The sequence below is a fragment of the Rhineura floridana genome, chromosome 2, assembly GCF_030035675.1.
Source record: "Rhineura floridana isolate rRhiFlo1 chromosome 2, rRhiFlo1.hap2, whole genome shotgun sequence".
In the NCBI taxonomy this organism is placed as follows: Eukaryota; Metazoa; Chordata; class Lepidosauria; order Squamata; family Rhineuridae; genus Rhineura; species Rhineura floridana.
In genome coordinates, this window is record NC_084481.1 from 143,921,714 (window position 1) to 143,938,813 (window position 17,100).

At 42.9% G+C, this 17,100-nt stretch overlaps 2 protein-coding genes across 3 annotated transcripts in view; one reads left to right on the forward strand and one right to left on the reverse strand.

The window, feature by feature from the left end:
- The window catches only part of ABTB2 (ankyrin repeat and BTB domain containing 2), a 229,774-nt gene extending 214,664 nt beyond the window's left edge, over positions 1-15,110 (reverse strand). The window contains exon 1 of one of the 2 annotated variants that reach the window (XM_061610744.1): positions 13,285-15,110. In XM_061610744.1, the coding sequence (XP_061466728.1) occupies positions 13,285-14,155 (871 nt within the window). In that variant the 5' untranslated portion in view covers positions 14,156-15,110. The remainder of the gene's footprint in view (positions 1-13,284) is intronic. The other variant, XM_061610745.1, reaches the window with a different exon arrangement.
- CAT (catalase) overlaps positions 14,864-17,100 on the forward strand; it is a 52,533-nt gene continuing 50,296 nt past the window's right edge. The window contains exon 1 of the mRNA XM_061610747.1: positions 14,864-15,017. Coding sequence (XP_061466731.1) covers positions 14,994-15,017 — 24 coding nt within the window. The 5' untranslated portion in view covers positions 14,864-14,993. The remainder of the gene's footprint in view (positions 15,018-17,100) is intronic.

A 17,100-nucleotide genomic window follows, 5' to 3' on the forward strand; every position in this document is an offset into this window, starting at 1 on the left:
GTTGATGACAGGGATGCGCATGCATATCACACATGCGTCCCATCAACCAAGATGGTGAGGGAAGCCTCGGCTGCCATCTTGGTTGATGGCAGGCTTGAGCCCACAGCACAACCAACATTTACGTCAAGGGAGAGGTAGGCGGGTGTTGCGGTCCTGCACAGCAGTAGGAGGGGTGTCTGGGAGCTTCCTCCCCACGATCCGTGCAGGATCAGCAGCTCACGCTGCTGCGGATCACAGAAGGTAGGTAGGTGGGCCTTGTGTGCAGGTGCCAGGGCCCGGGGCAGGCTGGTGCCCAAGGGCCCCAGCGTGCCTGGCGCCGCCCCTGCCAGGAGGCCATAATTTTGCAATTAGGATCTTTTGTTTTAATTTGCAGAGGGCTTCATGTTTGAAAGATCCTCATCGCATTGTAACTAGTAAGTCTGGCTGGATGTCAATTATAGGAATTCACACACACCTGCTGATGATATGCGGGTTCTCTGTCAGTTCTGCACAATGGCCCATTACATACCTAACATTAATCAAGTGTTTTGTGACCTGTGCAAAGTACTTACTTTTTACCTGTATTACATCAATAGGGTTTGATCTCACATGCCTATTATCTCATTTTGATGGCTGTACACTTGAGGGATGTTCACACGTTACATTTAATGAGTGTACTATCTGCGTACATAAATAGTTGAGCTGTTTACTCAAACTGTTGGTCACATGTAACATCTAATGAATATGCAGTCTATTGTACACAATAGTTGAGCTGTACAAATCAGCAAGTGTACACTCTTTCACACACTTGTATATATGCAGAGACAGCTTGTACCTGTGTTCAGTGTAACATGTGAATAAGCCCGTTATGACTGCTGAATGTGAAAATCACCTCTGTTGAAAGGCATTCCGTTTTAGTGATGTTCTTATTTGTGGTGTTATATCCATTCACACAAGCAAGTCATCGCATGATGTGGTTGTCAAATAATACGCATGCATGTGTAAGTAAGCTATTAAGTTAAATCCTGGTAGTTTGGTCATTGGAATGTCAGATTGCAAGAGATTCCAATTGTGTTATAAGGTGTGTGTGTTTTTGTATGAATGGTTACCCATATGATTCAGACTGACTGTAACTGTCAGGGAAACCCCTCGTTGTTGAGAGAGGGTGGGGATTGCCCTGGCATAGTTGCCATCTAGGTCTCCCTTCCTACAAACAAAGCAGCTGACTGCACATGATTCATTTTACTGCTGGCAACTAGACAGTCAGAGTAGCACATGATAAACCAGTCCATAGAGTGAACCCCCCTACCCAGAGGTTTTGAACAGTTCTGTAGCATGATGATGTTAATATTCAGACACATATAGCAACCATAGCTGACTAATGTTCTTCCACACTGCTAGTTCATTGATCACATTGGCAGCTATTTCCTCCTACACATAAAATCCCACAGAATGTAACAGGAACAATAATAGTGTATTAAAATTAATGAGACACTCTATGAACACTTAGTTTAGCTCAGCTAACCAGAAAGCAGATTACAACACATAACACACATTACAAGATAATTTCACTGTATGAATCTCAACAGAGAATTAGAACTGTGGCTTTACAATGAAGTTCAGACTGATTTTCAATGTCATCATTTAAATAAAAAATTACATCAACTGATTGGACTGGGTCCTCGAACATAGCCTTCAGTTCTCTGGTGAAGGCGGCTAAGTCGCTGAGCACGGGGCTCCGCTCGAGGAGTAGGGGCGTGGCCCATCTAGCTGCGGCCCCAGTGCACAGGTTAATCAAGAATCCCACCCGGGTCTTATCATCTGGGAAGGCCTCTGGTCGTAACTCCATGAAGAGCTGGGCCTGGGCCAAGAAGGCTGGGAGCTGGTCGGAAGCCCCAGTAAATTTCTCTGGGAGAGTCACAGGGAACTTGGCTCTCCCTGTAGGGAGAGGGGGTGGGGCTGCTGCTAGCTGGGTTTGCAAGCCTTGGACGGCCAACAGCAGCTGGTCTACTTGTGAGCGCAGGAGCAAGTTTTCCTGCTGGAGTTGCTCCATGGTCAGCACTTCCCCCACTCCCTCGTTTGCCTGCTTTGTTTTGGGCTGACTGCAAACTACCAGCTCTACACTGCGTCAGCAGTGCCAGTGGGGGCTGGAAATTCCTGGGTGGTTGGCAGGGAAGCAAAGTCCTTAGCCGGCAGTCTGGCCATAAATCTGCCAGGTCTTAGGAGGAGGGAATCTGATAAGGGCCAGGCTTGTCCGAAGCGTACTTGCCGAGTCAGGAGTCCAGAAGCGAGGTCAGTAGAGGTCCGGGATCAAGTGCCAAGGGGTCAGTCCGAAAGAGGGTGCCAGGAAACTAGGAACACACAAGCCACACCTGACGTTGCAGTCAGCAACAAGCTGCAGCCAAGGTGTGCCTTATAAAGAGCAAGGTTGACAGCAGGTGTGAGCCTTCAGCGTTTGGGCCTTAAGGAGACAGGCCTGCCTCTCTTCTGCCTGACCTTCTGCTGTCTATGTTCTGCAGGTGAGGGGGGAGTATCCTGTTCACTGTCTGTGTCTGGCTGCAGGGCCTCTGCTGTCCCTGGGGTGCTCTGCAGCTGAGGGGCAGAAGGAGCTGGATTCTCAGGAGGCTCCTCCGTGTCTCCTGCGGCTCCTGGGTCTGCTGCTGTTACTCCCGAGTCATCCTCATCTGAGGAGTCCTCTGACGGGGCCATGACATCGACCAGCAGATTTTAAGAGTTATGAAAGGGCAGAAAATGGTTAGTTATTTAATTTATTATTGTATTTTTACCACCTCAGAGGAGGAAGCGGTGCCCGTGAGACTGTCTTCTGTATGCATTTTTAGGATCCTATTTTGGGATTTTAGGTTGTTTTTAAATTGTTTTTAATGTTGTATTTAAAAAATTTTGTAACCCGCCCTGGGCTCCTACTAGGAGGAAGGGCGAGATATAAATCAAATAAATAAATAAACAATGATGATAATGTTAATATATGACGTTCCCAAATTACAGACCTACTGTTAAGAGTATTTTAATCTTAAAGATGACTTTGGATACTTCTCTGCACATTTATTTGGAGAGGGGTGGCAAACATTTGTTTCTCTGTTTCAGAGAACAAAATGTCTTGGGCAGACTCTGGTGACTTTATTCCTACTGGGGGTCTGCATAAGTGTTCTAGACTCTCCATTTTGAAAATTCTTATGTAGCCTAATATCAGGCTTATCCTTTCTAAGTATATGAGCCTGTAGCTGTTTGGCAATCTTAACCAATGGTATTATTGTATGTTCATACTGCCTCACTTAACTCCACTGGATTAAATTCCAAGGTGAGCTGTTACAGGTTCTGTTTCCGTATGAGTACTAGAGAATTATGGTAGTTTTGTGATCTATTTATTTACAAATAGGAACATTAAGTATGGGGAATTGTCAAGAAAATACTTTAAAACAGCATTATTTTTTCCCAAAGCAAAGAACATATAGCTTGAGCCCCCAAAGCTTTTGGCATCTATCTTTATAACTCAGAACATTGCCCCTTTGCTGGTCATGTTCACTCTCCCAAATGCTTCTACCGCCACTTCTCAAGCATGTGTCAGATCCTAACTCAATAGCCCTCAAACCATCAATGCTCATTGAAGAAACATTTTCTCTCAAAAGCCACTGAGCAAGCATCTTCATTTAGTTTCCAGAAGAATAAATCAATCATCAGGACCATTAATAGGCAAACAAATTAAACAAATCGGATGGTATCCAACATTAGTCCTACTGATCCACTGAAATTGATAGACATGTCTAATTTAGGTCTGTTAATTTCAATGGCTCTACTTTGAGTAGGACTAGGATTGGATGTAACCCACTGTGGCCTGGTTTGCACATCATGCTAAATCAAACCATGGCTTAGCTCACTGCAGTACAGTAGCCAAAATGACTGGGCAGGATAAAGGTTGCTGTGAGCTCCACTCTGGGAGCTCACATGTTCAACCCAAACCAAAATTCGGCTTAAAATGACATGAAAAACATAGCTGTATGTACAAGCCCTCTTATTTTATTTGTATTTGTATGCTAATGGCTATATCTTTAATGGTGCTACACAGCGTTTTGATTCTCTATTTCCCTTAATGATGTTTCCTAAGATTCACTATATTGTCTTTGAATCTTATCACCACATGTCTAATAGTTACTGAAGTGGGTGTCTATGTAATAGACCAAGTAGTGACAACTCAGTTAGCATTCTCTATGTAACATTTAATGGAAAAAAACAATGGCTTCAAAGAAAAACATATTTTTGTTTACCATTTCCTGTTCATAACATTTGCTGGAGAAGCTTTTTATACAACTCATGTCCTCATTCATGTGTACAGAAAAGTTGAAATTAGAATGGTGTTCAGCTTCTCATATAAAATAATAGGCTTTTATAGCCCACTTTTCATTTGAAAAGATTTTCTAAGTGGGGTAGAGTTACAAAATTATTTACATTCATATAAACCACTTATTAAAGTATGTTTACCTCTAGAACCTTTTGTACATTGATTTATGTATATTTGCCAAATACCTATGTTCTGCATATTAAGATTCTGACTTCCCTTTTATCTCTGTGGGGCCTAACATATTTTTTTCATTAGGACTGACAAATGTGCTGTTTTTAATTGTACGTACACACACACACAGTGCTATGTTACAAACAGTTTGAACACAGCCAAATATTGCTTCAAGAAAGAGAATATGTATGTGATTAATTAAAAGAAATAATTGGCCTCTTCCATATTATAGAAGAGAGTCATGTCTACATTTTATGTATGTACACAAATAACCCAGCATATTCAGCAATTAATAAAGCTGATCATGAGTTAATGAAAATACAGAAACACACATTTCATATAAAATAATGCATTATTTGTAGTCTTAGCCTTACTGACAATCCTGCAGCAACCAGATTTTTAACTTGCCATAAGGCCTTGTTTGCACATCACTTCCAGCTGTAGCTAAACTAAACTATGGTTTAAATGTGCTGCTGTAACCATGGTTTGTTTTTGGCTTATTGCTCATAGTTTGTTTGGGAGAAACAAACCACAAGCCCTGGTCCAGATGTAACATTAAGCCAGACCATGGCTTAGTTCCTGGCAGTGCAGCAGCAGCAGCAGGAACAGGGGAAAAGTGAAGCCCTTGTGATTTCAGCAGCATGCACCAGCATGCTCACATTCACACCATAGTTTAGCTTAACTATGGCTTAAAGTGATGTGCCCTCCAGGCATCTCTGTCTGGCCCTTGAGATTCTCCCCCAGCCACAGCCCTCACCAGCCTTGATTCACACCCTCCTGGAGTATACAAAACATGTAGAAGAAAGCTCCGTTTTGCCATTAGGATCAATACTGCATCCAGAAAAAGAAAAATACTGTAATCTATCAAGCCCATCCAGGGGGACCCTTCCTACACTACTCATTGCACAGCTGAGCACCAAACAAAAGGGTGTTGACAGTACCTAGAGTGAAAGGGTAACAAGTTGTACAGGTGCGTGTGGAACAATCCTTGGTTATGACTGTGTTATCCACACTGACTCCACTAATCCTTAGCCTGCTGTTTGGACTAAGGGGGCCCAACGCAGCGTTTCCATTAGCCACGCCTGGAGGGGTAATGGGTTGATTTTCCGATCAGTTGCAAAATCTCTTTGAAGATGATTTTTTTAAAAAAAAAATGCAGTCAAGCTGATGCCATCAGGTTTTACCATCAAAAGGGGCAGGGTTTGATGAGCGCTGTGTGCCTCTGTTTTCAGAAGAGAACAGTGGAGACCCACTGGAACCAGCAGAACAGTGAGTGTGTTTCTACCCCTAGTGAATCTCATGTTTGCTGAATCAGCACCCTGATGCACAATTTCTCTATTCAGAAGCACCCTAAAGACACCTTGGTCCAGATGTCAGGTTATCAAGGTTTACTGTAGTGAAATGCCTAAGGCTAAATAATATGTAGTGTGAAGTATAAAAACCCTACTGAAAGCGCCTTACATGTGTTAGCTCAGTAAACTTACAACCTTGTAAGACAGGTCATTGTTATTATCCCCATTTTGCTGATGGGAAAGAATGGCTGATGCTGAGAGATGGCAGCACACCTAAGGCAACCCCATTTGATCATGGCTGAAATGAACCAGGAATAAATCCATACTTCCAGCAACCACACCGCACCTAGTTAAAACTGCTCAAGCCTCTCCAGGTGTAATAAATGCAGTTTTGTCTGTGGACAAGCAAAGAAAGAACAAGGGCACATGGAACTTAGCGTGCCATGCCTGGCAGAAGGATGCTAGGAAGCGCACAAGGCATGTTAGTAACAAAGTGCCCCACTGATCCAAAGTGCAGGGCATACAGCACGAGTAGGGAACCTCAAGCCTGGGAACTAAATGTGGCCCTCCAGGCATCTCTATCTGGCCCTTGTGATTCTCCCTCAGCCACATCCCTCACCAGCCTTGCTTCACACCCTCCTGGAGTGCTTTTTACCGGACTGGAATGTGTACTTGAATTCTGATAACTCTTGATGGATGGAGGATCGTGAGCGGTGCGTGAGTGTGTGTAGAAATTAGCCCACTACATAAAGAGAAAATTTACATCCATTGTTATGCTGCTATTTGCTTCTGGCCCTCAAAAGGTTGCCCAGAAGGCAATGTGGCCCTGAGGCTGAAAAAGATCCCTCCTCCTTAGCATACAGCTTAATGTTTCAGAGATGTTAGGTTGGCATCCAAAGAAGAAATACCCTGAGACGATCAGAGAGAAGTTTATGCCTTCTACCATAATCACTCACTACTTCCTAGTGAAGCATACATGATATTTTGAAAACCGGTGAGACAGCCACTAGAATGGGAATTGCATTCAAAACTTTGAAGAAAAGCTGCCTACTTGGATCTCTCTTTTAACATGGCAATACCTTTTCTTCCAAAGTTGTAGTATTTTTGACTGAAATATGTGAACCCTGAAAATTAACCTGTAAGGGCCAAACTTCACACTTTGTAGAGAACCATAATCAGATCTCCTGACATTTAATTTTTTTCTTCAAGCTGGCCATGAGGCCTCTGAATCTGAAGAAAGCAACGACAGGGAACTTTCTGGGCTTATCCACATGGGAGCATAACTTTGTGCTAAAGACAGTTTTTACCTCCATTTTCTCTTTGCACTGTCCACAGTAAGAGTTCAATGCACATCTCTGGGGAAAAACAACAAAGAGTCTTGCGCACCTAAAAGATAATGTCATTGTAACAGTCTTTAAGGTGCCAGAATACTCTGTTTTGCTGCAGCACACAAATGCAGGTATCCCTCTGGAAATTTCTCTAGGGGATATCCTTCTGCACTGGTTATTGGTTATTGTTATTTAACTCTTGTAAATTGTGTTCTGTAAATCGTATTGCTTTACTGTATTGATTTTTTGTTTTGTTGATGTATTCTTATATTGTATTTTGATATTTGTGTCTTTTGTAAGCCGCCTTGAGGGCTCTGGGCTGAAAGGCGGGGTATAAATATATATATATTTAAAAATGCCAGTTGCAAACACTCTGTTTTCTAGTCACACTTGAGGGGAGGCATCAATCACACAGTTTCCTAAAGACCACACCCTCTAATATTTCCACCCCTCTGGTTACCTGGCAACCAAGCATGCTCAGTTTGTTCTACCAGTAAGTTTCATTTAAAACAAGTTGTACAATACAGCTGAAATACAAATATTTGTTTGAGCAGTGTTATGCTTTTGTGCACAAGTTGTGGGAAAAAGAAAACTAAGGCATCATTTGCAGCAACATACAAAAGGCCTGCAAAATGGGAGAGAGCAGCAAATGTTTATCTTCAGCTCACAGGAAATGAAATGAAGGGAGGAGGAGGGAGTGGGTGTGGAGACGGGAATGATTGACACACCCACCTAAAAGCATCAGAGCAAAGCGTCTACAAGCCCCAGAGATACGGAGTGAAGACTAAAGACATTTTTTCCTTCCTTTTTTGGATTATCAGAGGATTGGGTTAGTATGGATTTATAGGGGAGAAACTGTTTGATAGCTTCTGTTTGCCAGTAATGTCACATGAACCATGCAAGTAGCACCAGACACACAGGAAACCCCTGTGTAGATGAGCCCTAAGAGTGTGTTATCTCTGTGTCCAAACTTTGCATACCCAAAATGTTAGTACCATATGAGAAGACTGAATATATTCAGCCAATCCACTATTTTCAGTGACCCTGGAATATGTATGTTAACTTGTAGAGAGTAATCCAGCATCAACTCAGTAGAACAAATATGTTAGGAATGAGGCAACATTTTTTCCTACTTTTAATCTCAGATTTAAAGAGAGAGGAATCCACCCTTCACTTTTCTCCTATCCCAAGAATCACAAAATCAGTTTCGTTTTGCAAAGTGCAAGTAATGGTCATTAGAAGATTCACTGAGTCCTGCATTCCAAACCCTTTGTTAACACAATAAACATACTTCCGAAACTGAATTAAATGCATATGTAGGCACAGGCAGTCAGAATGTATAACTAGATAAATACAATTTGATGAAACGATCTAAAAAGTGTATGACATTGTCAAATGAAACCAGTCCTTTGCATGACTAATCAATGCTTTGGATTCAGCTTGTGAATGTTACATAGCAGGTCACTTAATGTTTTGAATAGCATTGAATGACCATTTCCTTTCATATCTGTTTATATTTCCATGTAACACAAGCCCCTGTTCATTCAATTTCTTTTGCAGAGAGAACTCTTTCTCTCCAGAGACTTTCTAAATCACCACCATAGTTAGCCATCTTTATTACTCTGTTTCTCTCTAAATTGTACTGGAAAAGTAGTTGTGACACCAGACAGTTAAGACATAATATATATTCTTGTGCTGGCTACTGTTTTACTTCTCACACCAAGGATGGAGAGTAAAAAACAAATATATTATTGTGTGTAGGTAATACAAATATTAAAGGTTGTATAATTAGAATATTTGGAATAAATAAGCTTAGCATTGAAGAAGGTTCAGGAAAACACCTTTTTGGAAATATTACATATTTCATATGTATTTCACATTACATGTTTCATCTTACATTCAGTAAACGTATGTAGTGGAAGATGACATTGGTGAGAGGTTGCTGGCTACACAGATAGCATCTTATATACAATGAAGTGTATAAAATGATCCACGGTCTGAACAAAGTGGAGAAAGTAGAGAATTTTTCTCATAATATTAGACCCTGGGGTTATTAAATAAAACTGATTCAGGACAGACAAAAGGAAGTGCTTCTTCACACAATCCATTGTTAAAGTATGGAATTTGCTTCCTTAAAATGGGGTGATGGCCACCAACTTAGATGGCTTTAAAAGGGGATTAGACAAATTTGTGGAGGATGGGCTATCAGTGGCTCATAGTCATAATCCCTGTATATTACCTCCAGGAGCAGAAGTTGTATGTCACCGAATACTAGTTGCCGGGGAACAACAGTGGAAGAGTGCTGTTGCACTCATGTTTTGCTTGCCCATAGGCATCTGGTTGGCCACTGTAAGAATGGAATGCTGGACTTAGATAGGACTTTGGTCGACCCACCAGTTGTGCTCTTATGTTCATGGAGCAACTTTAAGAGCCTTCTTTGTGACTGCATGGCAGTGGTATGCCCAAACTGATCTGACCTAAATTCAGTGTGTTTCAATGCCTTGCACATGACTGTTCAGACACAGGCTGATGTGGATGGGATTTGCCAATGGTCTGAGCTTCTCCCCACAGCCACGTGTTGTAGCTGAGGTAGTTGCGAAAACATGCCCTTAAACAGTGTAGCTACTTTATTGCATGCCGCTTTATTTCCTACACTAAAGGAATTTGACAACTTTGCTTGTGCAATCAATAGCAAGGAAGTGAAACTGATAGAGCAGAAGTCTCAAGCAAGGCTGCAGAGGTTCCATAGCTGGACTTGCTGTCATAATGAAACTGATGGAGACATTTCCATGGTGGAACCAGGGGTCTGTACACTGCTTTCCTCCCCACACTCTTCCCTACAAAGATTGCCGAGACCACTTTTCCAACAAAGATTTTTAAAAAAAATCTTCTAAAAAATCTTCACAGACAAAGTCAAAGAGGCTGGAGTGATAAACTTGTATTGCTGGTTATCTTATATCATGTTTAAGATATGTGTGTAAGCAGCGAGACAGGAATGGGGAATCATATTCTGCTGAAGGGCCGCATTCCCTTCTGGACAACCTTCCTGGGGACACATGCCAGGGATGGGCTGGGCTAGAAGCAATTAATGTAGATTTTACGTTTATACAGTAGGCTAGCTACAGTAGGCAGTTTAGCCCTCTGCAGAACAACTCTAGCACTATTTTTACATCTAGTTTGTTTATACTATTTATTTAACTTGCAATCCTGTGAAAGTCCCAGTAAATGCAGTGAACCTAGGAAGCTGCCTTATTATAGCGAATCAGACCATTGATCCATTTAGCTGAGTATTGTCCAGAGCCTTGACAGTGGCAGCGGCTCTCCAGGGTTTCAGACAGGAGACCATGCTCAGATCTACCTGAAGATGCCGGGAAATTAACATAGGACCTTCTGCATGCAAAAGAGATGCTCTACCACTGAGCTACACTCCGTCCCTCAAAAGTGAAGCTTACTCCATGTATCCGTGCAGAGGAATGCAACCAAACTGATATCGTGCCTGCTAGGTCTAAGAAACAGACTTTGTAGAAGGCTTACAGGAAGAAGTATTAAAATACAAATACAAGCAAAACACATAAATCAATAACAGAGTAGAAGAAAAGTATGAAGATGGACATATAAACATATTTCAGGCTCATTGGGTTTGCTAGATTTACAGGACAAGAGAAGAAAATAAGCATAGCCTTCATCGATCTCATTTTTGACAGATCCTGTAAGCTAACAGAAATCGAGAATGCCCCAGCCAATAGGAAATGAGAATGGCCCCTATGTCCCACCTCCTAGCCACAACTCTTTTCATATCACCTTAATATTCATTTGATATCAAATGATAGGCCCTGCCCTTTTGATATAAAATGATTGACTCTGCCCTTTTGATATAAATTTAATATTAATTTCATATCAAATAGTAGGCCCCTCCCCACTTTTATCCCCCTTGGGTTTTGTTCCCCCCATCTCCATCCACACTGGACCTGTGTATTATTTTATTTATTTAATATTAGATTTATATCCCACCTTTCCTCCCAGCAGGAGCCAAGGGCGGCAAACAAAAGCACTAAACACACTGTAAATCATCATAAAAACAGACTTTAAAATGTATTGCAACAAACGATCCTTAAAAACATATGAAACCAAAACATCTTTTTTGGTCTCTGGTGTTCAACAAGAGCATGAGGCTCTGCCCAAGCTGTTCTGAGCTTCCCTCCCCTTTGGATTTCCCCCTCCCCACCCCTGGATAGGGAGCATGGCCTGTTCCACAAGGCAGTGTTCTGAGCTCCCTCTGGGAGGTGCGGGACTTCAATAAGAAAGGGAGGAGTGTGGGCTTTGACCCATTTCATCCCTGCCCCCCCACCTTCTGTGTAGCATCGTTATTTTGTGGGGTGGCTTCTCAGGAGACCCCATTGAAAAACATATAAACCCTAAGCAGAAACCATGTTAAAGCCTGGCCTGTAGACTAAGAGGCTTACATGTTGCATAAAACGGCAAGGGTGCATTTAAAAAGAAATAAAAGTTGTTTCAGAAGCAGAAGGGGTAACAAGAACAATTAATTAATACACTAATTCCCTCAAAGCATGCATGTATCCTTTTAACATTAATATTATTTTGCCTAGCTAATAATGGAGAGAAGACCAATTAATTTCAGGCAGCAGCGGTAAAACTTCTCAAGATGTTAGGGTTTCCCCCCCCCCCATGACAAGTTGTGGCATGCTTATGCCAAACTGTACACTTATTTGCAAAAATAGCCACCATTCAGAAATGCATCAGCTATTCACTCAGATGGTCATTTTTTAAAAACTGCTAAGCTAATGAATTCAGCAGCCATGCAACTATATTTAAAAAGCAAGAATAGTTAACTAATACCACCCTGTGAAGACTGCTTACTTTCAGCCAGTCCTTCCTCCCAAGAAATACATTATGGGTTCAAGCTTACTTGGACTTAACTCTAAAGCCTGGTTAGAGGCTGGTTGTGTAACTCACATGAGGAGGATGCAGAACTCCACACATGCTCAGAGGCACCTTTTATTAAGATGATGGCTATTTCTCTTACAGGCAATTGTTGCAAAGCAATGAAGAAACAACAACCCCAGAGATTTGTGACACTTTAAAGGCTGGTTCATTATCTATGTATTATATTGGTACATGTGGAAAGAAGAGGTTTGTAAAAAGCTACACAGAACTTCACTAACTATTCCTTCCAGTTTATTGGCATCAAAGTAAACTTCACAGGCAAAAAAGAGCATTTTAAAAATGCTCATTCAGGAGCCTTGCACCTGCTGCCTACCAGCAGGTGAAGTTCCATCCATCTGCACCTCCATGGCCGAGAAAGCTTCACCTGTGAAATGTGTTAAAAGACTCAGGGGGCCTCAAAGAGGCACAGCAGGTTTATAATCCCATACACATACTGTACCTGCAGCTATGTGTCTGTGGAATCTCCAGCTCAGAAGAGCCTTGGCAACTGTCACAAGTGACAATGGAACCTCCATGTCCAGAGGCAACCTATCTCTGAACTGAGGGCAACCTTATAAAGTACTGTAATGAGAACAATGTGCACACTTTTTTATTTTGCAAAATCTGTGAAAAATTTTTAGATAGGGATTATTTGTAAATCACTTTCTCCCGAAACTGTGCTTTTTAAATGAAATTGTTTTACAGTACAAAACCCTAGAAATTCATTCAGCAAACCTCACAGAAAAAAAAAACCCATGCTGAAAATGCTCATTCAGCAGCCTTGGTCCCTGCTTCCTGTTTTATAATCCTTGGAAGCATCAGATGAAGTTAACCTCATCTGTATCCCATGGCACAGAAAGCTTCACCTGTTGGACATGTTAAAGACTCGGATGGTTTCGTTAAGGACCAGGTAATTTTAAAAGCTGCAGCTATGTGTATGGGATTATAAACTGCCTGAATGACACTTTGAGGCATCCTGAATCTTTAACCCGTTTAACAGGTGTAGCTTTCTGGGCCATGGAAATGCAGGCAGATGGATGGAACTTCACCTGCGGGTAGGCAGCAGCTGCAAACAGGCAGCAAAGCTACTGAACGAGCATTTTTAAAATGTTCTCTCTTTTCCCTCCGTGAGAGTTAATTCAATGCCAATTACCTGGAAGCATCACAGTTCCAACAATTTGCATGGCAACATTCACGCGGCCCTGGTCCTTACCATTAGCGTTCTTGCCACAGATCAGATGTTCGTAAGGCTGCAGTACTCCCCAAAGCTCCGCATCATTGTTGATTACCATCTCCAGGACTTCTGCCGAAATCTCACTTCCCCCTCCAGCTCCGTCTGGGCTTCGGCTAGCCAGCACTCTGGCCTTGATCTCCTCCACCAGGTTCTCCATGCAGGATGTTAAAGAAATGGCCGCGTACTCGTGGAGCCTAACGGAGATCCTGGTGTCCACCATCCACCTGAAAAACCTCCCAACGGAAAAGGTGAGGCCACATCGGGCCGATTTGCCCTTCCTCAGCCCGTCCCCGGCACTCATGCTGTACAGCGAGAGAGCCTTGACGGTGGCCAGGACGCAGCTTTCGGATAACGACCAGCTCTGGATCAGCTTGAGGGCGCTTTGGATCTCGAACCTTGTGCATTTAGAATGCATCACGCTCAGGCGTTGCGCCTCCCGAGAAATCCGGATCAGCGGTCTCCTGAGCAAAACAGATAGCCTCCTCACCGCGTCTTGAGTAAAGTCTCTCTTGTTACCTCCCCCCTTCCCTTTCCTGAGTATCTTCCCAATGTCTTCATCGCTCCAAGGGAATTCCTCAAGATCGGGCAGCTTGGCACATTTGGAAAAGAGGTCCGCAACTTCAGGGTCCTCCGGTAGGACGGTGTTGACTGTATCCCAGCTGTTATTTCGACTGTTCATGGAGCCGGAATAGTACCACCAGTTGCCCCTGTGCTGAGAGGACGCAAAGGCTTGAGAGTTGGACTTGGAAGAAGAGAGGCTAAGGGACTTGCAGGAGTCCCCAGCCCCATACCCAGAGTCCAAGGTCAAATCTTCCAGGGTCTTCAGAGCAGAGCTGTATATCCCAGCCATAAAGCCTGCGATCTGGCTCCACAACAAGCAAACACAGACGAAGTCGGTCCCACTAGATCCGGGCTGTTTCCAAAGAAGCCAGGGCGAGAAGCGGGTCCCGCCGCTTCCTTATACGCCGGGATAAAAGTCCAGTTTGCGCTTGAGCTCCTGGGGATCCTTCAGGTTCTTATGGGTGCCAGCTGTCTCCATTCCGCAGTCAGGGTGAGATCATTTATTTTCCATCTTGAGCAAGGATGGAAAATACTGGGGCCAGGAAGAGGAAAAAACGTGGGATCAGGCAGAGGGCTTTTCAGAAGCTTCAAGCAGGCAATGCCATTCCCAATGGGGTGACTTTAAGCAATGGAGCAAGCAGCTCAGGGGCAGTTCAGGAAGGCAGGCAAGTCCCTCCCCAAATGACGATCCGGAGTCAAACTGGGACCCATCCAGAAAGCAAGGGGGAGAGAAATTGGAAGAGGCAGCCCAGGGAGCTGCTGCGGGCTGGGCGCCGGAGATCCCCCCACCCCGACACTTGCAGAAGCTTTGAGCGAAACTTCTCTTTTGCTGCTCTGTCAGGCACACCGCCTGCAGGCGGCATGCAAATGACCTGCAGGGATCCTTACCAATCAGCAGCTCCGGCGACGGAGGTGGGGGGGTGATCCCGCAGCTGAATGGCGAGCGAGGCTGCCTGTGTGTAAGTTTCACGTAGGGCTGATGGGCGGAACAAGGAAGTCGTCAAGGGAGCAATGAAAACAAGCAGAGTGGACGAGAAGACGGCCGACTGGGGAGAAAGAGTGAGAGACGAAGAAGAAAAGTGACAAAAAGGAGCGATCCGATTTGCTAGCTGTCTGGAGAAACAGAAATGTTCACATCCCGCGATGCAAAGGTAATGAAGCTTTTGGCCGCTTGCTTGTTTAAGCACTAACCCTGTTTGCTCCAACTCCTACTGCAGTCCATGTTAAACTTGCAGCACGAGCCTAAACACGGTCGGTTTACTCGGAAGGATGATGTGTTGACTTCCCTCCAAGGGAGCGAGCTTCCATAAGGACTTCCTTCCGAGGGAGCCAGCTTAGGACAGCACTTGCAGTCCTCTGCTCAACTCTGAACTTCATTGAACTTAAGGGGGATCTACTTTTGACTCATTGAAAGTGTCAGAAGTAAGCGTGTCTTTTCACAAGACTGTTTTTAGATGCTTGTAAATTGCCAGTGTAGAGTTTGCAGTCACAGTGCAGATCTAAGAAAGAGCTAATTTAAACCTCAGGTCTTGAAAATACCCTTCAGGATGCCTCAGTCTGGAAAAGTCACATATGAGTGCTGCAGAATAAAGGGTAGAGGAAGTAAGTAAATTTAATGTTGTAACCACAGATCATAACACAGCAAATCAAAACATGCACTAGAACGTTAATACCTCATATCTCCAGTAGAATTTAAAAGCATTAAAATATCATACATCTAAAATTAATAATCAATAAAACTAAATTCTCAGTTGATGTTGGAGGAGACATTCAGCAAACGGACTGCTGAATATATACAGGCAATGCAGATAACTAGTAAACCCTTGGGGTCTATTCTTGATTTTAATGTATATGTGTCTGTGGGTGGGAATTCCAGTTTGTGGTATCAGATCTGGTCCTCTTTTCAAACTTTGCTGTAGGAAGTAGAGCAATTGTTGCCTGACACTGATGTGTTACTAGTTGGTGATTTTAATGCTAGTATAGGCCAGGACATAATTGTCTTTATTAAAAAGACCAGGTGAGTTTGGAGGTGTCTCACCTGGATCTCTTAGGACAACTTACTGAATAGAGGAAGGGGTTTTTCTCCTGAACATGGCCCTTAGATTTGGCCTTTGTAGCCTTCATTGTACTGATTGTGATAATTCACATAGTTTATATACTTTTTAAAGTTCTAAAGGTGCCAGTGTCATTGACTGTTTTTGATGTTGTTGCCACCCTTTTCATGGATCTGCTCTTTAGATATACATAATAGATCCAAGAGCAACCACTTGTCCCTTGTCATGGCCTTTTCTGCCCATACTGCACCCCCACCTGTAATATGCCATATTTGGGGGGGTCCTAATTCTGACAGACACCACTTCAAATGAAGTACTGCCTTAATGAGAAGATCACAACCAAGTTAAATTCTCAACAGATACTAAAACCGAGATAACTTGCGAGATTATCAAATCCAGACATACACAATAGTTTTGCAAAAATTATTTCCCTGATGAATCCCCACCTGACTATAGCAGGTCAAACCCAGAGGAGATTTACAAGGAAGGGCTGCTAATGTGGACTTAAGCCCCAAGCCCTGCAAAAAGATAGATCCAACTGCTCCATTAAATCACTGATACAGTTTTGCTCTCAATATAAAGGGTAGAAGTGAGCTGTTACCATATGTTCTGGAGGGGTAGCTGTATTGGTCTGTTGCAGCAAAAACAAGAGTCTTAAATCTGTTAGTCTTTAAGATGCCACAAGACTCTTTGTCTTGTAATGCTTCAATATTTTTTTTTAATTTCTCAGGTATGTATTTGAATATAAAGCTTATGTTGGCTAGAAAGTACATTCAGTTCCCTGTAGGCATGAGGTTGATCACTGTGAGAACAGGACACTGGCCTCGAGGAGCATTTGGGCTGATCCAGCAGGGCTCTTCTTACATTCTTATATCTGAAAATCAAAATGTCACCTTCTACTGCCTGGCCTGCATTAACAATTTTCACAAGTGACACTTTCACAAATTAAAAAGTACTTATAGTAGCACTTCTGGTGTACATACCTAAGTGTAAAACAGACCTTCAAACACTCTCCCCTGAAAAAACGTTTGAAAGCAGCATTGCAGTGATACTTTGTAAAGTATGATACATTCTTATATCACTTTTAAAAGCTCTTGGTTACTTTGTTGTTGCAAGATGGAGAGAGAAAAGGGTGGATGGAGTCAAGAATTTGGGTCACATGATATGATAATAGCTGGGA